This window comes from Diabrotica virgifera, chromosome 10 (genome assembly GCF_917563875.1).
Source record: "Diabrotica virgifera virgifera chromosome 10, PGI_DIABVI_V3a".
In the NCBI taxonomy this organism is placed as follows: Eukaryota; Metazoa; Arthropoda; class Insecta; order Coleoptera; family Chrysomelidae; genus Diabrotica; species Diabrotica virgifera.
The window spans coordinates 30,996,512-31,023,517 of NC_065452.1; the positions used below are offsets into that span (position 1 = coordinate 30,996,512).

Sequence of the window (27,006 nt, forward strand, 5' to 3'; positions counted from 1 at the left end):
TCCGATCCGATATCGACCGACGTCGAACTGCTTCTCTGCTGGAGCTTCTCCTATCAATCGTCCGATATCGGATCGGAGAAATACGGATCCAATGTAGGTGCAGCCATTTAATACCATGAGTTTGTTTTCAAACCGACGTCGGATCGGATCTGATCGGAGAAATACGGATCCAATGTAGGTGCAGCCTAAGAAGACGATCGGTGGGTAGACTACCAAAATTATGGAAAGACAACTTACTGTCTACTGTCTACACAAAAAGAAGAACTTAAATAGAAAAGAAATAATTGTGGATAGATAATGTTTAAAGGGACACCTATATTATCAATTAGCTGCTGTTCATAATGCAAAAATTTGCGGTTTTTCGATTTGAATTTTTATTTACAGAATCATCTAAAAGCAAAAAATGAATGAACATGATATTCAATAACAAAAATTATTACTGAATGCGCCAATATCGATAATCTAATAATAATTATAGTACAGGTTGTATCGTCGCCCTCGTTAGGTAAATTATTCTGATTCGATTTTTTTGCACAAACTTACTTAAAAAGAGGTCCTTATAATCCACATTGTGCCAGGCGGTACCGTGGTCGAAAAATTGTTTAAATATATTTTTTTAAACAAATTCACAAAACAATTTTTTCACTTCGCACAAATTTATTTTAGATCATTTGGGTCATTCGGAGCAAAAAAGGTCTTTTGTGATTTTTCTCTGAAATCGATTGTTATCAAGTTATACGCGATTTAAAATTTTAAAAATGCGAAAATAACCATTTTTAAGGCATAATAACTTCAAGTTAAAAATTGTTGTTATGAAAGTCCAGAAATTGACCAAATCAAAGTTTAAAGCCCCCTATCCTGAAGAAATTTGTGTCATTATTGTATTACTAAGCAGTTATTTTTAATTGTTAACAATGAGCGCAAAGGGCGTATTGAGGAGGCCGTCAATGTGAGTGCGAGTGAGATTCACCATTGGACTGCCGGAATGGTGCATCTCTTTCGCACTCACCATTGACGGCCGCCTAACACGCGGTTAGCGCTCATTTTAATCATTTTTAACCGAGTTATTAAGCCTTGAAAATTGTCATTTTCGCATTTTTCAAATTTTTAATCGAAATAGCGTATAACTCGACAACAATTAATTTTAGAGCTAAATCACACGAAACTTTTTTGCTCATAATGACCCAAATAATCTAAAAAAAGAATGTGTGTGTACTTTGTACGCACGTAAGAAGATATTCTTCTATTATATAATAGGTAATTTAAGCGAAGTAAATATACTTAAAAGGTTATTTGTACTTATTTTATTTAAAAATCAAACTAACTTTCTTATCTACCACTTTCAAAAAAGAAGAATATCTTCAAAAATTATATAATAATATACTTACAATCATAAAATCTATAAAAAAAATAAAAAAATAATAACTTGCTTGGGGCTTGAACCCACTTCACGTCTACCGCGCCGTACGAAAGTTGACGCCATTTCAAACTGCACCAAACTCTCGTATACGTCATGTGGGAATATACACAAACTAAACGTTTACACCATAAATTTATATGAATTTAATAAAATTATTAGTTTGATTTTTGTCGAAATAAAATACAACAAAATATAGAGTAAGAAAACGATATATGAGATGAAGATTTGTAGAAAGTTTGTTCGTAATCAGATTATGTAAATTAAAGCATTGCCTACTAATAGGTAACTACATTATTTTGTTTACATTTTCCAAATAGATAGGTATTGAAACTATTAGGTATTTCCAACTGAAACATTTAGAATTACGTACCTGCGGCTTTTCAAAACTATTTAAAAAGTCACTATAATTATAAATTTGATTTTATTTCTGTCCACACATCAATAAAAACTAATATTATACAATATTTTTGTTTACCGATAACCTCCATATTGAACAATAATTATTGACAGATCATTTCAAAATTTCAACACCCAATCAGAGCCCGTATAACGATTAATACCATACTGTCGGTGTGCGCATACGCGCGGATCAATCAAATTTTACCCTCAATCGATTCGCCGCTAAAGAAGAATATCTTCAAAAAGTTTGTCCGAAGTGAAAAAAAAATGTTTTTGTGAATTTGTTTAAAAAAAGTTTTAAACAATTTTTCGACGACGGTACCGCCTGGCACCCTGTGGATTTGTTATAAGGACCTCTTTTTGAGTAAGTTTGTGCAAAAAAAATCGAATCGGAATAATTTACCTAACGGAGGCGGCGATATAGCCTGGACTATAAATTAATAAAACGAAATTACGTGCATTTATGACTCGCTGTATTCGCGGTTTTTTGTTTACGCTTCAGGTGCACAGATGAAACAATCATCTGTGCACGCTGACCTCCCCTAATGCTAAATGAAGCATTGATTAGCTGTCGGCATTAAATTGTTAATTGATTCGAGTGCGAATCCGTGTTAATTTATAAGTGCATTTCAGTTTATCAATCTACAATAATTTTACGACCAATATGATGAAGCCCTTTTATGCTATTCGTTTTGACTGATATCAATTCTGTAATAATTTATATAGCGAATGATGGAAATTTAATTGTAAATGTAATTTTAAAGTAAATGTCATTTTACCAGTTTTTACACACTCACCGGCACCATTAACCACCCACTTTGTTTTTTTTTTTCAATTTGAAGAAATTGTCAGTCTTGCACCATATTTTATGAAAGATTCGAGGAAAAAAAAATGATAAAATTATTGAAAAAAGTTCTAGATACAAAGTTTACTACTTTTATACAATTAGAATAATTGAAATAAAAATAATAAACAATATTTTAAATCCAAGACTTTTCGTTAAGAAACTGCTTTCTGGCTGCATCCTGTATCTCCGGCTTTTACAATATATAAGCACAAGAGACGACGAATATAAAAGAAAGCAAATAAAGGACACTTTGGCCACGTATTTACCTTCTTTTCGTCTAGGAAAAGGACCGCAAGACAGTTTCAGGTACTCAAATCTGAGTAAAGATGAAAAAGATAAAGGCAGTCTTTGTTTTTATTTGACTCAGAGTTGGACCACCATCTCTATATAGCTATTTCAGCAGATAGTCCAGAGAAATAAGGTTTTTGTCGGGACACTTAAGGAGGGGGTATGGTTTGAAATCAACATATCAAGCACATTTTTGTGAATTTTTTTCGAAGCTGTGGTAGAATTATTTTATTTTTAAATTAAATAAGCATATTAAGTACAATTCAAAGAATATGTTAGAAAAAAATTCAATTCAAAATATTGAAAAATAACCCATTGGTGAGAAATTTTGACAGGCAGCTCAGAAAAAAATGGATTTTGCGGTGGACATCAGAACTCGACACTCGATCATACCAAACAAAAAATTCAAAAAGATTTTATTAGCTTATGAGTTTCACGAGGTCACAACGTCGAATTTTTTTATTTTTAATGATTTTTGAATTTTTGGTATCACTCAGAAATCAAAAAAATTAAATTTTTGGTAAACATTTTGTGAAAATCAACAGATTTATTATTGTTGAGCAAAAAATAAGCAAAAAAAGAAAAATATCTCGACGTTGTTACCTCATGAAATGTCTAAAGAAAATATGTGCAAAATATCAGGTAGATCGGCCTAGTAGTTTTTCAGTTACAATGTCCACCGCATTTGAAAAAGCAGTTTTGAGAAAAATTCGTTTAAAGTTTTGACAACTGCATCTTCATCTTCTTATTTGTCTGGCAAATCGTAAAGTGATGCACATTGGAATATGTTTTTTGAATCGAGGAATAATCTACAAAAGAGAAGGCGAACATTTGTTTAACGTTTCTCACTACGCTCAAGCGTGCTGGCGCGAAGTCGCGGCAAAGCGAGTCGAAGGTAGGTATATTCAACACCCTGTATCTCTGGTAATTTTACTCCGATTATTTTGAAATTTTCAGAGTGTATTCTTGAAAGTATGCATTTTTATTTGAAATAATAAAAAAAAATTAAATATTTCAAACCATACCCCCCCCCCTTAAGCAGCCAGGTTGCAAATAGATTTTTCGGGTACTATATACCCAATACATTATAAATACAAAAATGCCCGTCACAGTTCGGACGAGAAACTTAGTTATTAACAAACAAGGGTCAAAAATAGCAGTTTTTTCGTTTAAATCGCTATAGGTAAAAATAGTTTAATTAAATATCTTATTTATAATATTCTTCTTTTTGTAGATGAGACAAGGTTTAAAATGGCACTTTTTAAATTTTGGTCCGATCCTTTTTTGTTTCGAAAAGTGCAAAATAAAACTAACATTTCAAAAATAAAAAATGTGCTATAACTTTTGCGAAAATGGCCTTAAGACTTTCATATGGCACGAAAAGTTGAGTCAAACATTCCATATATTCCACAAAAAATTTTAAGACCATTCGTCAATTAGTTTAAATTTTATTCAATTTGTTTATCGCAAAGAGCTTTTTTTTCGCAATGTTATTGTTCAGAAAATAATAATGACATAGCAATTCTGTGAAAACCACATGCAAGAATAATAGTTATGTTTTTAAAGTATTGAAAAAAATCATTAAAAAGTCGTTTTTATCACTCCGAAAAAAGTTTAGTAAAATAGAGTAATTTTTGGCTTCTAAACAATTTGAATAACTTTGTTAATATTGACTATAGAGTAAATCTACTTTAGGGTTTCAAAAGCTGGTATTTTTATACGAATTTTCAGAAAAAAAACTTTCTGCCTAGGTTAATTAGGTTCAAAGTTAGCCACTTTTATTATTTAATTCGCAGTTACTTCTATATACATCAAATTCTCCTGTAACAGTGTTAGTTACCATACTACTCCGAAACGGCTTGGCGGATTTTTATAAAATTTTACACGTTTATCCTGTACGACGTTGAAGAGGTTTTAATCTATTTTTATACCCATAAGTTATAAGGGGGGTTGCCCCCTGACATTTTTTTTATTTTTTGGGACAAAATTATCTACCTTAATTTTATATGATGTAAAATTAAAAAATACATGCAACCCTTAATTTTCATTCTTCTACCGCCAACCTCTATTTGTTAATAGCCATCTATATATTTACATCTATAAAATTTTTCTGTCACAGTGTTAGTTTCCATATACTCCTCCGAGACCGCTTGACCGATTTTTATGAAATTATATATTATGTATATTCGGTAGGTCCTAGAATCGGTCGTAATCTATTTTTCATATCCCTGAGTGATAAGGGGAGTTCCCCCCAACATTTTGTAGTGTTAGGTGGGGTTGTGTGTACATAACGTACTCTATAAGACCACGAGTACATAAAAATTAAAAAAATTATGATCAAAATCCATCAACAAGTTCCAGTGATATTAATCGCAGCATATGTTTGCAGAAATTTTTTGAGTGCACGTATTTTAGTAATTGCCCTCCACCGACCACGAATTAATTCCATTCGGACGCCACTTTTAAAGCTTTATTAACCACTCTGTTGAGGTTCAAAGTTTACTCAAACTTTTACACATAACCTATATATCTTCAACTTCAAAATGGCTCTAGTTAGGTTGCTTAATTGCTATAAACAAAATAGCTGTCAAATAAATAAAAAAAGTGGCTAACTTTGACCGTAATTAACCTAGGCAAAAAGTTTTTCTTTGAAAATTCGTATAAAAATAAAAGTTTTTCAAATACCATTGTAGTTTTAGCCTACAGTCAGTATTAACAAAGTTATTCAAATTGTTTATAAGCAAAAAATGACTCTATTTTAGTAAAATGTTTTCTGAGTGATAAAAATGACCTTTTAATGATTTTTTTAAATGCGTTGAAAATATTACTATTCTTCTTTCATGTTGTTTTCACACAATTGCTGTATCATTATTATTTTTTGAACAATAACATTGCGAAAAAAAGCTCTTTGGGATAAACAAATTGAATAAAATTTAAACTAATTGGCGCATCGTCTTAAAATTTTTTGTGCATTGTATGGACTGTTTGACTCAACTTTTCATGCAATATGAAAGTCCTATATTATTCACTTTCGCAAAAGTTATAGCAAATATTTTATTTTCGATATTTTAGTTTTATTTTGCAATATTCGAAGCAACAATCGGACCAAAATTCAAAAAACGCTATTTTAAAGCTTGGCTTATCTACTAAAAGAAAAATATTATAAATAAGACATTTAATTACTCTATTTTTATCTGTAGCGATTTAAACGAAAAAACTCTCATTTTTGACACTTATTTGTTAATAACTAAATTTCTCGTCCAAACTGTGACGGGCATTTTTGTATTTATAATGTATTAGCTATATAGTACCCAAAAAACCCATTTGCAACCTGGCTGCTCAAGTGTCCCGAACATGGTATATTTTTGCCTTATTTCCCTGGTGTCTTAACGAAAAGTCTTGGATTTAAAATATTGTTTATTATTTTTATTTCAATTATTCTAATTGTATAAAAGTAGTAAACTTTGTATCTAGGGCTTTTCGTTTTCCTCGTATTACGAGAGATGTCGCTGTTTTGCGTCTCAAAAGGTGAAAACATTACATTGCGATGTTTTCCCTTAAATAGGCAGGATTGTTGATATTTGTTTCAGAGTTGTGACTGCATAGCTTCACTGAGGATGCATAGATGTTGAAATAGCTATATGGAGATAGTGGTCCAACTCTGAGTCAAATAAAAACAAAGACTGCCTTTATCTATCTGAAAAAAAGTTGTTTATCAAGAGATCTTCTTCTTCTTCAGCCTTAAATAATCCAACTTTGGACACAGGCCTCCCTCAATCCAGTGTTTTTCTATTTTGTGCCACTTGCTTCCAGTTGTGTCCTCCAATTTCTTTATGTAATCAGCCCATCTCATTTGTGGCCTTCCTCTGCTTCTCTTCCCTAACCATGGTCTCCTGTATTGTATTTCGTGGTTTCATCTTTTATCCTTCAGTCGGACATTGTGTCCTCCGAACCTCCATTTTAATTTAGCAGCATGTTCTCCTGCGTCTTTTACTTTGGTTTTGCTTTTAATCCATTTGTTTTTTGTCTATAAGTCTCACCCCGAGCATTGATCTTTCCATCGCTCTTTGTGCCTTTACTATTTTATCCATATTGGCCTTGGTGAGTCTCCACGTCTGTGAACCATACGTGAGCAGACGCGGATACAGGGGGGAGGGGTCAACGGGGCTATGGACCCACCTATTGTATTTAGTATATGGGTATTTTTTTATTATTTATTAAGATTAGAATTGGGACACTCAAGACAATTCCAGCTAATGTGGTTAAATAAATTCCGTGGCTCACTACAGCAAAGAAGATGAAGGCGCTTTCTGCCGTATGTGTTTTATTCGGGCCTAAAGAGGGGGTCAAAGCAAAATTGCGTTACAAAATTTTGTTACTAAAGCCTGGGTTTCCTCGAAAGCGGCACCAACAAACAGCGACCGTAGCAACTGCGATGAATTACGTCAGATTACGGTGAAAAAGTCAAGGTTCTTCACTGGGGCAATGGAATGGGCAAGCTCAGCAAGCGGTGGCTTCCAACGCATCCTTGGAAACCAACGCTATTATTTTGCATGGTACAGTTTTTTATGACGTCATTCATCGCAGTGTTAAATACGATCGCAGGCTGTCGGCACCGCTTTCGAGGAAACCAGAGCTTAAGCTCCTTCGGAAATTCAAGAAAGCGGGTTAAATATTAAGGAGCCAATCTGATAATAACTATTATAAAACGGATCAATTAAAATGTCTCAACTTTAAAAAAGTGTTTGAAGATGAGACAGAAAACGTTATCTTTCGATTGAATAATGAAGTTGCAAAAACAGTAAACGAAAATCGAATAAAACTTGTGCCGATTGTAAAAACAATTATTTTGTGCGGTCGACAAAACATTCCTTTAAGAGGGCACAGCACAGAGATGATGGTGCTATTGATTTGGAAATGGAATTGTCTGAATCAATTAATAATTCAAACGAAAGGAACTTCAGGGAACTTCTTAAATATAGAGTTGATGCAGGTGATCAGATTCTGGAACACCATCTCAATAATTCAACGCTTATAAGTAAAACAACGCAAAATGACCTCATAGACTTTTGGGGCACTGTTGAAAGAGTCCCACCAGAGCTCAATCCTTTTGATACCGTAGGTATCTGGGATGAGTGAATTTTATCCTTAGAGTAAGTATGAGTCGTATGGCTAAATCTGGATAATGTAATATTTGCGGTAAGTCTGGGTTCCCCTATTATGAATTTCTAGATCCGCGCCTGTCTTGAGTATAGGGAGGATACACTGATACACTGATCGTAAACTCTGGTTTTCAAATATTGTTCTATTTTAGCGTTTTTCAAGATCCAACTCAGTTTTCCAAATCCTGCCCATGCTAACCATATTCTTCTGGTAATTTCGGCAATTTGATAATCTTTGTTAACTTTTATTATCTGTCCCAGGTAGATGTATTCGCTTACTGTTTCTAAATTTATGTCGTTCAACATTATTTTTCTAATGTTCGGAGTATTCGTCATTATTTTTGTTTTTTCCAAGTTCATCTCAAGACATACTTTTTCCGAAGCTTGAAATAGTTGCGTCATCACGTAATTCTTCGAAACTTGTAGCGAATATCGTCAGCATATCTCAAATCACCCAGTTTTCTTCCATTAACATTTATTCCTTTATCTGCCCAGTTAATGTATTTGAACACGTCTTCCAGTCCCAGTGTGAATGGCTTTCGTGAGAAAACGTCTCCCTGGCAATTCCTCTGTTGATTGGTATAGCTTTGGTTTTCTCATCAATTTGTATTTTCATTGCAGCTTTCTTGGAAATATTATGTATGTGCATTCTGTATCGGGAATCTATCGTGCTGTTGTTCATAGTTCTCTCTATTGCCCAAAGTTCTATGGAGTTCATAGAACCCATATAATACCTTGTCATAATCAATGAAGCCTATGTATAAGTTCAAGCGATATTCATTGGCTTTCTCTATTAGCGTTCTGTCTGTGAGAAGATGATCCGCTGTTCTGTAACCCTTTCGGAATCCTGCCTGATCTACCGATTGATAGCTATCAAGCTTAAAGCGATCAAGAGGTGCTTGGCAAAAATCCAATGTTTAAAAATATTCGATGAAAATTCAAACAAACATAATTTTGAAAATCATAGTTTAATTTAAAAAAAATATGAGTATTAATAATGAGTGACCATTCGGCAATCTATTCGGCAATCCATTCATGATATCCTGGATATTAGATTGAGGGATATTGTGCCACTCCTCTGCCACAGCCGTCTTGAGCTCTCCGAAGGATATAGGGCCAGGTACTCTTGCTTTTACCCGTTATTTGAGATTGTCCCAAATGTATTATAAAGACAGCAGTCGCACACATATTACGTACGTATAATAGTGTACATGTGCATATTTAAAAAAATGATAAAGATCTCTCTTCAATCCTGACCCCCCTTGCGGTTATTTGGAGTGCATTTTATGTTTATGGAGGATTTTTGCTACAGGAGTTTGAGTAATCTCATGTTGACGTAAAGTGCTGATGTAGCGATCCTCAGTTACCTCAGTAGTGCTAATAATACAATACATTATATTCCCTTTCTTCACCTCTAAGGCTAAGGCCAGACAAGTGATAATTTACGGCGCCGTAAGAGCAGTACAATGAAGCGCGAAAATGAGTTCCATGGTGAGTGTAGCGAATGACCAAACTTAGCTGTAAAATATCGCGTAAAGTTGTAAAATATCGCGTAAAGTTTGTTTAGCAGTAAATGGTTGACTTCAATTAGTGCGGTAGTAAATATTATTAAATTTGATGGATTCGACCGTTACTTGATGGAAGTTCATTTTATCTAACAATAAAACACGAAAACGTTTGTTTTCTATACTTCCACAAAATTTATTATAACTAAGTGACTACAGCTGTTTCGGCGGAGTGCCTTTCTCAAGTGATATAGTTTACATGCCATGCCACATTGTTTGATTTGCTTGTCTAGATAATGTTTAGAAGAAATGCGTTCAATGTGCTTCCCCGTTTAGGATTTTGTCCTCTTCAGGGTTTGAGGTGAATGTATTGTGTTGGCAGCAAAGCAAACAGTCCGAAAACCACACCGGGGCAAGCGCCGTGTCCTGGTGTTCTTGGATCCTGGGTTATGCCAGACGGTGTTGTCCAGAAGGCCAGAAGTCAACAGAGAAGAAAGTTTGATGGATTGGTGTTGGTTCCATAGACATTTACGTGTACTGTCCGTGCTTTGCTTTCGACCAAGCTCCCTAGAAACCATTGTACAACGACAGGCGAACCTGCGTCCCTCGTCGGCGGTCAGGAGGTGGCTTTGAGCGCAGCGTGGACAGTGAGCGTTCGAGTGGAGAAAATAGTTGCGGCTATTTTCTTGGGACGAACAGGTATAATTGTGCAATGAAGTTGGGAAACCGCAAAAAACCAACTTCTCCCTGTTCGGGGTAAGGAAGAGGAAATGTTAGAGGTGGGTACGGAAGGCTAACGGGGTAGCCTCAAGGATGTTTTCGTACTCTACCGGGAGTTCGTCAATGCATGTTTGCATTAGAGCGGACGGTACGTGAATCTTTTTGCGTTTGGGCTTTCGGTAGAGTACGTGGCCGGAAGATGAACAGGAACATTTGAGAGATTCTTGTGTGTCGGAAGGGGGGCCGTTGATTACTTTGATTGTGAAGTTCCTGTTCAGAGAGTTTATTCTCTCGGTGATTTTGGGGATGTTCGAGATGTTATGGATTTCGTTTGAGGGATATCGCCAGTGCTCATAGTTACATCTACGCAAGACTCTGCGCTCCGTCCTCAACAACCTCTCTTGTTTTTGTCTTGAGCAAAGAGAGTAGATACATGATTTGTACTCCATGACGGGTCGAATAAAGGTCTTGTAAGTGTGAATGAGAGTCTTCTTGTGTGTCTTGATATAGTTTACAATGTGTTTGCCTTTTTAAGTCTTCAACTGAAGAGGTTGAGGAGTGGGGAGCTGTTTGTCTCGAGTTGGTCATTCAGAATTATATCTGTATTTTTCAGTTTATTAATTTCCATAGATTCTAAAAAAGATAGCTTAAGGCCTTTATTTTGAATATGTAGAATTTGAAACTCTTCATTGAAAGAATGATTATGATCTAGAAGGTGAAGTGCGTATGTAGAAGTGTCTGTTTTTCTATTGTTGAATGCCCTTTTGTGTTCTGCTATCCGTTTGTCAAAAGTTCTGCCAGTTTGACCGATGTACGTTTTCGGACAGTCACCACAAGTTAGTTTGTACACACCATTCTGTAGTTGCTTTCTCTTTCGACTTTTATTGTTCTTAAAATAGCCAGATACATAAAAAAGAAAGGAATAACACCAGCTTTCAGAACTAACAACAACTTAAGCAAATATATTAAGAACAATAAAAGTCGAAAGAGAAAGCAACTACAGAATGGTGTGTACAAACTAACTTGTGGTGACTGTCCGAAAACGTACATCGGTCAAACTGGCAGAACTTTTGACAAACGGATAGCAGAACACAAAAGGGCATTCAACAATAGAAAAACAGACACTTCTACATACGCACTTCACCTTCTAGATCATAATCATTCTTTCAATGAAGAGTTTCAAATTCTACATATTCAAAATAAAGGCCTTAAGCTATCTTTTTTAGAATCTATGGAAATTAATAAACTGAAAAATACAGATATAATTCTGAATGACCAACTCGAGACAAACAGCTCCCCACTCCTCAACCTCTTCAGTTGAAGACTTAAAAAGGCAAACACATTGTAAACTATATCACTTGAGAAAGGCACTCCGCCGAAACAGCTGTAGTCACTTAGTTATAATAAATTTTGTGGAAGTATAGAAAACAAACGTTTTCGTGTTTTATTGTTAGATTATTAAATTTATTTGACTTGGCCCATTGTTAAGATCGGTCCGGAGCGATAAGCGAACGAGGAAGACAGAGTTGGTCTTTTGACAAGTAACACTGACTAGACGGTACTCCTATAATAAAGCAAAGCATCCACAAAATTTGCAATAATTACGACAAAAACAAAAAAAAACGGATGTAAAATATATTGCTTTGTCTTATATACCCGAAATTAATGTTTTCAAATGAGTTTTAAACTAAATTAAATCTATTTTAATTGCTAAGATTATAGAAAAACAAACATTAAAACGTCTTTAAATTTTACTCGAAACCGGGCCTTTTATACTATTATCGGTTAACCCAGGATGTTTGTAGTCGGTACTATTTGAAGTCAACCATTTACTGCTAAACAAACTTTAGCAAGATCGAACGGGCCCATCTTCGGCGTCATGTCGTAAACGAATGGACCTGGGTCCAAATTTGTAGCTCTTCTAGCCACAAGCCACAACAACGACCAAAACACTGTATTTACATCTCTCGACACGCCGTAATTTACATCCCCGCCTGGCCATGCTGTTTATTGCAGCTACTGCGGCTTCATTTTACAGCGCTTACTGCTCTTACGGCGCCGTAAATTAACGCCTGTGTGCCCTTAGCCTAACAGTTTTGGTTATACATATCATTTTTTTTTCATATGCAACTGACCCAATGCAATGGTCCCAATGCGAACAATACGATTCATTAACATTTCAAAAGCTCTTATGTTTGGCGTCTTTGTTCAGAATATCGCTATTGAAAAATTAATTTTTAAAATTAGAGACAAGCCACACATATCGAGAAAAGATAATAATATGACAACTGCCCGTTTTTCAATGTCTGCTATTTTATCGTTGTTAACTGATATAAGTGGCAATTTACTTATTAATAATTGCTCGTCACAATCGATACTTATGAATGTTTTACTTAGAAACTTCTTGGCTTGGAATACTGCTAGTATAACATTAATCTAAAAACTGTTACATTTATTGCATATTGTGTTTTTTTTTTATTTATTATTGTAAGACTAAGATTTCTATTTACAAAAATTGAAGGTATCCCGAAATAACGGATTTTAAGTAGGAAATACTACATAAAAATGAGAGAAAGAGTGTCATAAATGCAATCTTTTGAAAAAAAAACAAAATATGGGGTTGTACATTTAAAAAATACGAGAAAATCTAATTTTTTTGTGCAGTGACAATTTTATAATGTAACTTTTAAACTAAATCCAACCACTGTTTGGTTTTGGGACTATTTGGCAAGTAAAAATTCACTGAAGATGGATTGATAGGTCCGAAAACATTCGTTCTGAACACTTATGGAATCCCTTTGGATTTTTAAATTTTAATTCCTAATTAAAATTATACCATTTACAATATGAGTTTTTACTTCGATGTTAAGGCCTTGTTCATATAGGGCGGTTTGCAAACATAAACGTCGCGATTAACCTGTTTTCCCCTATTTTCCTTGGTATTAGGGTGAAACTTCAAAGGCGGCATTAGGGTGAGATCAAGTAAAACAGGTAAACCGCGCAGTCGACGTTGGCAAACCGCCCTCATATGGACAAGCCCTTACCCTTAACTAATGACGTGGATGTTTTGGGACGTAGACTCTGACATACGGTATGTCATACCGTTGACTATTCTCCTTTGTTTCCAATATCAATTTGTCTTTTATCACTGTATTTGTTTTTTACATCAACTATGGAATTATTCTTTACACTGCTGCAGAATAAAATACTACTGCTCCAAATAAAATAAACTTTATTTTTTCAAAAAACTTGCCATACTAATAGTAAAAGATTAGACTGCTTTTAACTACACTGGGGTGCTAAATTAACCGGACACCTTAAAAATGGGTCATTTTTTATGTTTCGAATTTCCTAAACCTGTTGTCAGATTTAAGTGATTTTTTAATATGTTATAGCCTTATTCTTTAACAATATCGCTGTAATAATATTGTTGCTAAACAGGTAAATTTTGATTGTATACCGGGTGTACCAATGAAACTGTGATTTTTCTCAAACTTCGCATCACCCTGTGGAATATTTTATCATTTCTAAATTACTCAAATTAAAACCCAACTATAGCCTCATGTTTTCTCAACATTCTGTTTTTTACTTCATTCGCTTATGTTGGACCATAAAAAAGATAGGTACTTTAACAATTAGCCATGTTTTTTATGAATACAGGGTGTTTTTAAATAAGTATGGCAAACTTCAAGGGGTAATTCTACATGAAAAATAATGAGAGTTTGCTTTATAAACCTATGTCCGCAAATGCTTCGTTTCTGAGATAGAGGGTGTTGAAGTTTTTCTTACAAACTCAAGATTTATTTATTGCTTTAAAACCGGTTGAGATATGCAAATTAAATTTGGTGAGTTTTAAGACGTAGTTATTATACATTTTTTGACATACAAGTAAGAATTTAATATTCACCACTGTCGCGCATACGGGTAATATGAGCCGTCATATTACCCGTATGCGCTCCAATGGTGAATATTAAATTCTTAGTCGTATGTCAAAAAATGTGCAATAACTACTTCTTAAAACCCACCAAATTTCATTTGCATATCTCAACCGTTTCCCTATTTCGGAAACGAAGCATTTGCGGACATACCGTTTATAAAGCAAACTGTCATTATTTTTTCATGCAGTACCCCTTAAAGTTTGCCATACTTATTCAAAAACACCCTGTATTGATGAAAAACGTGGCTAGTTGTTAAAGTACCTAACTTCTTTATGGTCTAACGTAAGCGAATGAATCAAAAAACAAAATGTTGAGAAAACATGAAGCTATAGTTGGATTTTAATTTCAGTATTTTATAACTGCTAGAATATTCCACAGGGTGATGCGAACTTTGGGAAAAAACACAGTTTGATTGGTACACCCGGTATACAATGAAAATTTAACTGTTTAGGAACAATATTATTACAGCAATATTGCTAAAGAATAAGGCTATAACATATTAGAAAAACTCGCTTAAATCGGACAACAGGTTTAGGAAATTCGAGACATCAAAAAAGACCCATTTTTAAGGTGTCCGGTTAATTTTGCACCCCAGTGTAAGTACGCTTGGTTCACACAATAAGAATGTTGACCGTGCGATGGTTAAAATATACATAGTAGCTCGAGCAATCATATGGAATCTTTCTTCTTTCACCGCTTGAAACGTTCGGTGAATTTACATTCTTTTTGGATCTGCTGTTATGTTATAACCATGCACTTTGTCTTTTTTGAGGAAATTAACATGTTAAATTTTCTGGCGATTATGTTGAATTGGTGCAGCATACGTTGTCAATCATCTTCACTTTGAGAGATTAGTATTGCATCGTCCGCATAGCAGATTATTTTAAGTTTATTTTCTCCCATTTGGGATCCTTCTTTTGTTCTTACTTTTTTATTATTTCTTGCATGATCAGGTTGAACACTAGAGGACTCAAATAGTCTCCGTGTCTTATCCCATTGCCAGATTCAATTGCGTGAGTTAGTTTGTAACGTTACAAACGTCATATCTTTGCTATTTTATTTTTAATTAATTCTTTTATTCTATTTTTTCTAAAATTTCATTAATAATTATCTTCTGTATTCGTTTTAACTTGTTTTCCCGTTAAAAACCTGTTTGGCGCCCTCTTCCGTTATCCTCTATTTCCTATCTCTCTTTACATTCTAGCATCTGATCTAATCTTGTGTTCCATGTTCGTTATTTCAAATTTTATGTTCTATGTTCATTACTTCATACTCATTATTCGTCATTTCGACGTCATTTCAAATGTCGTTTCGATGACAGTGACAATTCTCACAATGATAGTGGTGGTAATATTATAAAATATAATGGAGCTTGAAAATAAAACATTTTATTCATCAGACCCAATTCTCTTGGGGTAAGAAAATTCATGATTCTCTTTTCTAGTATTCACAGTTCAACATAAACAGTTTTTATATTTTTTTATACCTAACCTACTACTACAACTACTATCGGTTTACAGCGATCTCCGACGCCTTCCCACTCCTAACCGCCATTCTTCTCTGTTTAACCATAGACCTGGAGGGATTTCTCTTTCCTCTAGTTCTTTTTCAATTCCCTCCCTCCGGCTTCTTCTCGGCCTTCCTCTCTTTCTTCTCCCTTGTGGTGTCCATGCCAAAATCTGCTTAGGGATCCTATCATCTGGCATTCTCTGTACATGGCCGTACCATACTAGTTGTTTTGTTTTTATGTCATCAATTATTGTATGTGTGACTCCCATCATTTCTCGTATTCTCTCATTTGGTATCCGATCTCTTCTTGATTTGCCTGCTGCTCTTCTCCAGAAGTCCATTTCTGTTACTAGTAGCATTTTCTCCGTTCTTTGTTTCAGTGGCCAAACTTCACTGCCATATGTGATTATACTTTTAAGTATGCTATCGTATATGAGCTGTTTGTTTGCTTTAGATATTGTCTGGTCCCACAGAATGCCGTTCATCATGGATATGGCTTTTCTACCCTGTATGTTTCTGTCTTTTATAGCAGCATCGAGTGTTCCATCTTGAGTTATCTTCATGCCCAGGTACTTGTATTCATCGCAGTGTTTAATTTCTACCCCATCGTCTAATGTAATGGACTGCTTTGTTCCTCCAATACACATGGCTTCAGTTTTCTTAATGTTGACGTCGAGACCCCATTTGTTATATTCTTCTATTCTTCAGAAAGAATTAATCTTCTAAAAGCATGTGTTCTGATATTTCAGCTTTAAATATTTCTTTTAATTTACATATATGCACGTGGTTAATCGGATAATTTTAACTAGTATTAATCAATCATAATTCCATTTAATTTACCCTTGCCATCTACTAGTGTTTGAATACTATTTGGCAAAGGTACATTTTGGTTTTAACTTCTTGATTGTCACTGATACACATTTTGTATTCTAGTTTTTGGGAATAATATCAACTTTCTTTCTTCGGGAATTTCAAGCTTTGCATCACCGGTGATGCCACTTCAAGGGAAATAAGAAAAGGATGCATCTCAACTAGACTACAACAACAGCAACCCACCAACAACTAGATCTGCAGTGACCTGAGGCCGATCATCTAGCCCAGGTCAAGAAATCAACAGCTGTACCATTCGACATCAAGGAGTTACCATCGGACCAATACCAAAAGCCATAAGTATAATCCAAAAATTGTTAGTTTTTGGCAAGAATTTCAATATACACATACCCAAACTTATATGGAATCACGATGTATGTATTTCAAAGTAATATTTATTTCTTTTGAAAAAACTTGTTATTGTTGCAAAGAATAAAGGCTTTTATTAAAAATAAACAAATCGATAAGACAATCAGATAGTACAGCTCGGTACGGTATAGGTTATTTGCTTGAGTTGCAAATTGAACGAAAATAAATAAACTAACTTTTGCGTCCAAAAACGAAAATATGCCTCCTGTGGGGTTATATGTAGAACTTACAACGAGGAAAGATTATTGGTCTTGTTGAAAAAGTAATGTTCTTAGAGGGACATAGGTGTAGAGCTAGGCGTAATACAGGGCGTTCTGTCCAAAACCTATGCTAGGTAACAGGAACTAGGAAAGCTCAAAAATAAAGCAAGGGAAAGTCGCCAAAAGTAATAACTGCTCTCCACGATCGTTTAATTGTCCAATTAGCTAGAAGACACCCAACCATTTCTCACCTGCAGCTCCAAATGCAGCTTTTGGAAGCTACAGATGTAACTGTTTCAGTTGAAACGATAAGAAGAGTTCGTACCAAGAAGTATACAGCAGGAGACAGTTATGGGTCCCCGAGTTATCCAGGCAGCACAAGATTGATCGCCTAAATTGGTGTCTTCACCACCAAAACTGGAACAATGGGAATTGACAAAATGCGCTATTTTCAAAAAAAGTCAGGATTTGTGTAAAATCAGATGACCCACGAAATCGTGTACTTAAAAGGTCGAGGAAGACAAGCAAGATCAAAAACTGTCAGATCTGTTCACAAATATACAAGGGGAAGTGTAATGTTCTGGAGAGAAATTGTGATCCGTAAAAAACTCCTTTAATTTTCATCCAACCACTTTAACTGCTCACAGGTATGTTGATAACCTGTAGTCAGGTTCTGGAGAGGTGCAACAGGAGAAAATTTAATTTTATTGCATGATAATGGACCTCCACATACCATTAGAGTGACTACAGACATCATTGAAGCAGAAGATATCCGTTGTTTGGAGTGGCCTGCTTGCTCACCCGAGCTTAATCCTATATAGTATTTGTGGGATATGCTTAAAAGAAAAATTAGAGCTCGCCGGGATGATCCACAAAACACCGCATGGCCAGTACAAGCTGCTCTTAAACGATGGAGCAACCTACCACAACAAAATGTTGATAATTTGATTAGCAGCGTGCCCACGCAAACTGAAGCTTGCATAAAGACTAGTGGTGATAACACTGACTACCACAAAATACAAAAAAAAATAAAAACAATTTAAACATTATTCGTTTTACATTGAAATTTTGTATGCTATTGACTTTAAAACAACTACTTTCAATTTGTTTGTGAAATACTTTATTGTTTTATTTAATTGTTATGTATTTGTTATTAAATTGCTTTAAAATAAATATTGTTTGACTTCGTGTGTTCGTTTTTTAAAATTCGCACGAAATAGTAAGAAATATCAGATGATTCCATATAAGTTTGGGTGTGTGTATTTGTTATTGATGAGAGGTCATAAATACGCATTACTTCAAAATATAATGCAAGGAAAAATAGAAGGAAAACGGAATCCAGGCCGTAGAAGAATGTCGTGGATGCGGAATTTGAGAGAGTGGTTTGGCTGCACCACTAATGATCTTTTTAGGTCAGCTGTAAACAAAGTCAGGGTAGCCTTGATGATTTCCAATCTCCGATAGGAGTGGCATAAGAAGAAGAAGATTTGTTATTGCATGTAATAAGTCATATTTTTATTATATCTTTATTGAACAATAAACACGATTATTAAAGAATTGTTTTGTTTGCTTCCATTCTAAATTTTTAGTGTTCATATTTTTGAGTAGGACAAGACGAACACACACCTTCGGAGACTGAGCAAGGCTAGGGTGAACGATAGCTATCGTGGATGATTAAAGTATATATTATTATTCAATATTATTTCAATTATCTGGGGTAGTTTATCTTATCGTATCGTTTCAAGTTCTTCATCAATTAATAAACATGAATGATAATAATAACAGTAATTTATTTAGTGATAATAGTGAGTTTGAAAGTATGTAGTCAGCAAGTAATAATAAATTAAAATAGGCAAACAAAAAGAAAAAATATCTAATATTCAATGGTTATAAGATTATTGGGTTACATATATGAACTTTATCCTTTGTTATGTAAGTTCATTTTTCTTTAATAAATATTTTTTTGAAAATTTACATATCCTTATATTTCTGTGATAAAACCGATTTTTTTAAACGTGAGAGAATTTTTTCATAAAAGTGGGAATTTTTAGGGTAAGTTGAGGGAAAATGTTCCTTGAAGATTGGTAGCAAGGACCACAAACTAGATATTATATGTACACCATCGCGCACACCCAGTTCGCGTACATAAGAGTGACGATACGACAATAAAATTCACGAGGTCTTCAAAAATAACTTAGGACTTACTTGTATTTTTTGTTGCTGTAGACGGGCTGTTATCCACTAACGCTAACTGTAAATGTTTGTGTGCTGATTCATATTCTTGTGTAATTTTGAACATCAAACCAAGCCTGACGTTGACTTCATTTGCTCTTTGAAATCCGGGCGACACGTAGAGCAACTGCTGGAAAGCTTTCACAGCCCTGTAACAAAAAATTTCTATTAGAAATGATGTTTATTTTTACTTATTAATTATATTATTAGTACACTGAGCGGTAAATAAAGCGGCCATCTTCTAATTTTCGGAATAAACTAATGTTATTTAACATATTCCATCCCTAAATTAAACAAGATAGTTACTACGTAATTCTTTGACATAATGTGTTTAATTTAGGGTGGCCAAACGTCCCGTTTTTTAACGATTTGTACCGGGGTCCCGAAAAAGTCTCTCGAGACGCCTAAATGTGGGTTGATTTTAGGTATCTGACTATATTTTCTCTCTTAATCTTTTTTTTTTAATTTCGGCATTTATTTTCATTCTTATTTCTCCCTCTCTTGTTACATAGTGGCATTGTTCTCATTTTTCTTTTAAATTTCAAAAGGCTATCTTCCTCTTTCTTATTAATCGTCGTTGTTTCCATCCCATATGTAACAACAGGTCTTAAATAGGTTCATATCCCTAGTATCTCTTAAATAGGTTCTCTCTTTTCCGGTTTTCCCTATGGTTACTTCCAAGTAGCTAAAGGTGGATACAGTTTCAAATTTATGGTTCTGTGTTATTAGATATTTCTGAGTTGTTGTGCCATCCTTCCTTATCGTCATGCATTTTGTTTTGATCTGGTTTATCTCTAGTCCTATTCTCTTCGCTTCCTTATCTAATTTTCCAACTGCTTTTATAAGTGTCATCTTCGTCTTCGCTATGATTGACTAGATCATCTGCAAATGCTACTAGTTGAAGTTGATCTGTAGTAATATTTTTTTTTGCAAAGTTTGTCCTTCTTATGATTACTTTCAATATAAGATTAAATAGTGTCGGGGAGCTAGCGTCACCTTGTTTCAAGCCTTTGTTACATTGATCTCCTTAGAAGTTGTTCCGTTGAAACTGATCCTTGCTCTGGTGTTCTTTAGGGTCACTGTTAGCATATGTCTGAATTTTTCTGGGACTCCAACATTCTCTAGCTTCTCCATCATTTTCGTCCGATTAATTGTGTCAAAATCGCTTTTGATATCTATGAATATTAGGTGCATTTCTCTGTTGTATTCTCTGGATTTTTAAATTAATTGCTTCACTGTATGTATGCAATTAATCGTCGACCTCCCCGGTCTGAACCTGTTCTGATATTCTCCTATATTATTTGTGTTCAGCGCATGGTAGTCTGTTTTGTCCATAGGCATTTGTTGTATTAGCTGGTTTATTTCTTTATATAATTCTCTTCCTTCGTATTTTATTAATTCCACTGCTATTCCATCTTCTCCTGATGCTTTTCCGTTTCCTAGGTTTTTAATATATGTATTATGTTTCCTTACTTCTTCTGTGAAAATTTCTACTTCGTCGTTATCTTGTACGGCCTTACTTCTTCATCGCAGTGTGTTTTCTTCATAGTAAATAGCATTTTTTCGTAATATTCTTCCCGTATTCTGCTGATCTGTTTGTCTTCTAATACGGTTTCTGCTTTTTGGTTTTTTAGTCCTCTTGTTTTAATTCTGGGCATATTTTTTGTTGCTCTGATTTTTAAATTAGGGGGTTAAAACCCCCTTCCCCCAGGGCATATGAAAAATATATAAAGAATAGTAGGAAATGCAACTTGTCTTTCGCAAACAATACAAAAAACTTTCAGTGCCGAGCCAACCCCCAACCAGAGAAAAATTCTAGGTGCACTACTGATCCTTGGATGTGTCCCGTTTTTTCAAGTTTATGATTTGGTCACCCTATCCTACCCTCTATTTTTCCTTGAATTATGAGTCTCAAGATGTTATATCTTTCGCCTCTCAACACATGTCCGAGATATTGCAATTTCCTTTCTTTTATTGTGTGTTTCAATTTTCCTTTCTCTGCCTATTCTCCTTAACACTTCTTTATTCGTGACTCTATCTACCCATGAAATTATCAACACTTTTCTAAATATCCACATTTCAAACGCGTTAAGTCGATTTATTGCATTTCGATTTAATGTCCATGATTATGCTCCATAGTAAAGCACACTGTGTATTACATAACATTTTATTTGTCTTAGTCTGAGGACCAATCATTTTGAACCTATAATTTCTAATTTCCCTTCAACTGCCGATGAAATAATGTAAACTCCTCCTGTTTGGTATTTCTTCTTCCTTATTGATCGTCATCCTGTTTGCCGGTCTTATAGTCTAAGAGCTAGTCAACCCTCCGACTAACGGTAGGGTTACCATACGTCCGGATTTCGTCCGGACAGTCCGGATTTAAAAGACATGTCCGGATTGGCGTCCGGATATGAGAAATGTCCGGATTTTTATCTTGGAATCTATCTGGAAAAAATGGAAAAAACTTGGCGCAACGGTGGGAAATTTCATTCTGTGTTAAATCAAATGGTTAATAGTCCAGGGCGCATCTGTTTTGAGATGGACGTTGAGAGGTGACTCAAATTTTTTTGCAGAAATTGCTTGAAAATAAATCAAATAATAATATTTGAGTTATCCTCCCTCTCAAAAAGGTCCGGAACATTGTTTAAATAATCAAAATGGCAAAAAATGAAGGAAAAATTCGATTTTATTCTTCGATTTTTGATTATAACTTTAAAAGTATTCATTTCCGAGAAAAGTTGGACTAATATAAAAGTTGCGTAATTAAATTTCCTACAATATAGAATTGGTTAAAAATTTAAAAAATAGTCACCCTAGTTGCAAAACAGCAATGATTGCAAAAAAAAACATACAAAATCAAGTATTGGCATTTTACGTTTTTCAACCATTTATGCTACACTTAGGATCTTCATATTTCACAAAGAAAAAACTGTATGATACAGTAAAACAATAATGTAAATTTCATTAAGATCGGTTCAATACATTTTGCAAAATAAATTTCGCAATCCAGCTTTCGCAAAAAAAATTCATTTTTTCAAAATGTTACAGGACCGAAAATAAAGCAGATAGCAAGTTGAATTTTTTTTTTGCTTATAAAAGTGTACTGTACCTTTCATCTGCAATTTGCAAAATTAAAATCGATTTATTACCACGGCGTCAGGAAATTTTTTAAATAAACATTAATTTTTGGTGCTACGCGCAGGACAGCGGTGTTCGATTCACACAAGTTGATTTCCACCAAAATTTCTTCCAATCTTTATCTAATATATTATTTTCTTACTCTATATCTCGTTGTATTTTAATATTTTAATTCCACAAAAATCAAACTAATTTTATTATTGTTTGTGAAATATTGTTTAAACAATTGCATATATTTAAAAATAATAAACTTTTATTGTCTAAGTTAAAATATATGAACAAAGAAAGTTTTTGCTAATAAAAGTGTTATTTCAAAGGATAGAGTATGTGTTTTTATTTTGCAATAAACAAATTTATTTATTTATATCGGAATGTAATAAAAATTAAAATGTATCAATCATTATCAAAGGTCAATGGAATGACCAATCAGAGCAAACTATCCGCTGTCCTGCACGTAGCACCAATAATTAATGTTTATTTAAAAAAATTCCTGACGCCGTGGTGTTAATCGATTTTAATTCTGCAAAATTTAAAATGAAAGGTACAGTACATTTCTATAAGCAAAAAAAAATTCAACTTGCTATCTGCTTTATTTTCAGTCCTGTAACATTTTGAAAACATGAATTTTTTTTGCGAAAGCTGGATTGCGAAATTTATTTTGCAAAATCTATTGAACTAATCTTAATGAAATTTACCGTATTATTTTACTGTATCATCAAGTTTTTCTGGGTGAAATATGAAGGTCCTAAGTGTAGCATAAATGGTTTAAAAACGTAAAATGCGAATACTTGTTTTTGTATGGTTTTTTCGCAATCATTGCTATTTTGTAACAAGGGTGACTATTTTTTAAATTTTTAACCAATTCTGTATTGTAGGAAATTTATATACGCAACTTTTATGTCAGTACCACTTTTCTAGGAAATGAATACAGTAGAACCCCGCAAATCCGAACCCCGCAAATCCGAACTTTCGGCAAATCCGAACCAACGGAAAGTGAAAAAAATTCTAAAAATTCAAAATAAAAATTTAAAAACATGTTTATTATATGTACAGAGAACCAGAAAATTTAACAATGTAAAATTAATAGGAATTTGGACATGTGAAATTTATTAAAAATAAATACACATAGTATGTACATACTTATAAAAACTTAAACACAATCAATAAAGGAATGTGCATAATACGCATTTCCCATGGTATACTATGAACGAAAACATTGAAAAAGATAAGAAACATGAGAAACATAGTGTAATCAATATCCAGATTACAAATTAAATGAATCATTTACATGGCCGAATTCCCATGTCCCGTGACGAAGCAAAACTACTGGCGTTAGTGATTTAATATTTCAGTGATCTAAAGATTTTTCAGCTTTAGAATATTGGAGGATTGGAGGCATAAACGTGCGGATAAAGTTTCATAAAGGGATCGGTGGTAGACCATATCTTTTAAAAACCATCTTCCTTAGCTTCTTAGGCTAACTTTCGGATAATCCGAACTTTTCGAAATCCGAACAGGCTGTCCCCCCAATTAGTTCGGATTTGCGGGGTTCTACTGTACTTTTAAAAGTTATAATCAAAAAACCAAGAAAAAAATCGAATTTTTCCTTAATTTTTTGACATTTTGATTATTTAAACAATCTTCCGGATCTTTTTGAGAGGGAGGATAACTCAAATATTATTATTTGATTTATTTTCAAGCAATTTCTGCAAAAAAATTTGAGTCACCTCTCAACGTCCAAATGTACTAATATTTTTACAGATGCGCCCTGGTCTATAAGGCTACAAGGTGATCCTACCTGGAAAGAGATGGAAGAGAGCGCTTTAACTATAGTCAACGTTGTACCGAATTCTGTCAATGTGGATGAATTATTTGATGAGCGCTCGTCACTTCTCCAAGTTATAAAAAAGCTGAAACCTAAATGGACTCTACTGCCTAAAGAAGAAACCCCAAACACTCATGACAAATGGCAAGAAATATTTGAAGCATTTTCTAAAAGCAACGTTTCCTTTACGAATATTTTTAAAATAGTAGAATTCATCTTTTGTCTGCTTGGTACTTTGGCTCCTACTGAACGTATATTTTCGATGATTAATTTTATATGGACTGCTGAAAGAGGAAAATTATCTCTGCCTGTTGTAAAGGAGCTTCTCAATATTGAAGCAAATTCTGTAATGTCATGTTCCGAATTCCATGACAAAATAAAAAATGGCAAGCCACTTTTGAGAAAAATTATGTCTTCTGAAAAGTATGAAAGAAGAATAGATGAAGAACATCCTATCCCTGGTCCCAGTACAGATTAAGCATTTCGCATATATGTACAATGTAGTGGTAGAAACACAGTCAAATTCACATTTTACATTTTCTACAACCCCTTGGACTACCCCTGTCCGGATTTGGCCTTAATAAATTATGGTAACCCTAACTAACGGTCTTCCTGTAAGGCTAGAAATTTGTATAGTGATAATTCATAGCACACCAAGGCTAAAAGCCATGACCTGACAGGCATCAGCCCTGCACGTGTATCTACCAGGTGAATCGAAAAGTGCATAGTTTAGGGGGAAAATAAACTTTCTCCTGTAAAGTTTAAATTTTAGTATGTATTTGAGTAAGTCATTTAGAAGAAATGTGTACAATGACAAGCGATTCTGAACAGCATAAGACCTTGCCAGGCGAGGGGAAAGATTAGGGGTTTTTCCTAAAATTATTTTTTTTGCATCGAACAAAGTTTTTTTAGGTTTTTTGAATCATTCCAAACAGAAAAGGTCTTTAGTGACTTTTCTCTTAGGTTAATAGTTTTTGTTATATAAGCGATTAAAAATTTTGAAAATTGCGAAATCGGCCATTCTTAACCCTAAATCGCGACATTTAACTAAAAATTTCAATGTTGCCAAGGTAGGTAGATATTCTTTAAACATTTATTGATGAAATCCCGAAGAGGTTTTTGCAATAAAATATCGAAAACCCCTTTGTTTTTTAATTGCTTATCAAGCGGGCGCGACACTGTAGTATAAGTGAGGACGTTTGAATTTGCATAAATTTATTATCTCGAGAATGGGCAAATTTGAAGAGAAATGCTCAGACAGGTCGATTTTTATTTTTAAATTAGGACTTTTTGGCATATATATACTACTAGTGACGTCATCCATCTGGGCGTAATGACGTAATCTATGATTTTTTTAAATGAGAGTAGGGGTTGTGTCATAGCTCATTTGAAAGGTTATTTAATTCTCTATTCAATAATATAAATATTAACATAATTATTTATACAGGGTGTACAAACAATTTTTTTCTTTTTTGTCTAAATTAATTTAATAAAAAACTTTTTTTGTACACCCTGTATAAATAATTGTTAATGTTTATATTTCTGAATAGAGGATTTTTCAAATGAGCTATCACACGACCCCTACTCCCATTCAAAAAAATCATCGATTACGTTATCACGCCCAGATGGATGACGTCACTAGTATTATATATATGCCAAAAAATCCTAATTTAAGAATAAAAATCGACCTATCTGAGGATTTCTCTTCAAATTTGCCCATTCTCGAGATAATGAATTTATGCAAACTCAAACGTCCTCACTTATACTACAGTGTCGCGCCCGCTTGATTAGCAATTAAAAAACAAAGGAGTTTTCGATAATTTACTGCAAAAACCTCTTCGGGATTTCATCAATCAATGTTTAAAGAATATCTACCTACCTTGGCAACATTGAAATTTTTAGTTAAATGTCCGATATAGGGTTAAAAATGGCCGATTTCGCAATTTTCAAAATTTTTAATTGCTTATATAACAAAAACTATTAAACTAAGAGAAAAGTCACTAAAGACCTTTTCTGTTTGGAATGATTCAAAAAACCTAAAAAAACTTTGTTCGATGCAAAAAAAAATAATTTTAGGAAAAACCCCTAATCTTTCCCCTCTCCTGGCAAGGTCTTATGCTGTTCAGAATCGCCTGTCATTCTACACATTTCTTCTAAATAACTTACTCAAACACATACTTAAATTTAAACTTTACAGGAGAAAGTTTATTTTTCCCCTAAACTATGCACTTTTCGATTCACCTGGTAGATACACGTGCAGGGCTGATGCCTGCCAGGTCATGGCTTTTAGCCTTGGTGTGCTATGAATTATCACTATACAAGTTTCTAGCCTTACAGGAAGACCGTTAGTCGGAGGGTTCTCTAGCTCTTAGACTATTACAGAGCTCTCGGATTCGTTTATTGCGGATTGCGGTTAATCACTCCGCATTCTTCTTGTGTATTGTCAAAGCTTGTTGTATGACTTGGCTTTCGTTACAATTTTCTTCCACTCATTTCGATATGTGCATAATTCCCTCCAGTTTCTCACTTTCAGGTTTTGATGTCCCTCATGGACTCATGACCTGGTCCTCCCATCTTTCTC

At 34.2% G+C, this 27,006-nt stretch overlaps 1 protein-coding gene across 2 annotated transcripts in view; it reads right to left on the reverse strand.

The window, feature by feature from the left end:
* The window catches only part of LOC126893184 (lysine-specific demethylase 6A), a 434,968-nt gene that overhangs the window by 92,454 nt on the left and 315,508 nt on the right, over positions 1 to 27,006 (reverse strand). For both annotated transcript variants that reach the window (XM_050663138.1, XM_050663139.1), the window contains one exon: positions 19,433 to 19,608. In XM_050663138.1, the coding sequence (XP_050519095.1) occupies positions 19,433 to 19,608 (176 nt within the window). The remainder of the gene's footprint in view (positions 1 to 19,432; positions 19,609 to 27,006) is intronic.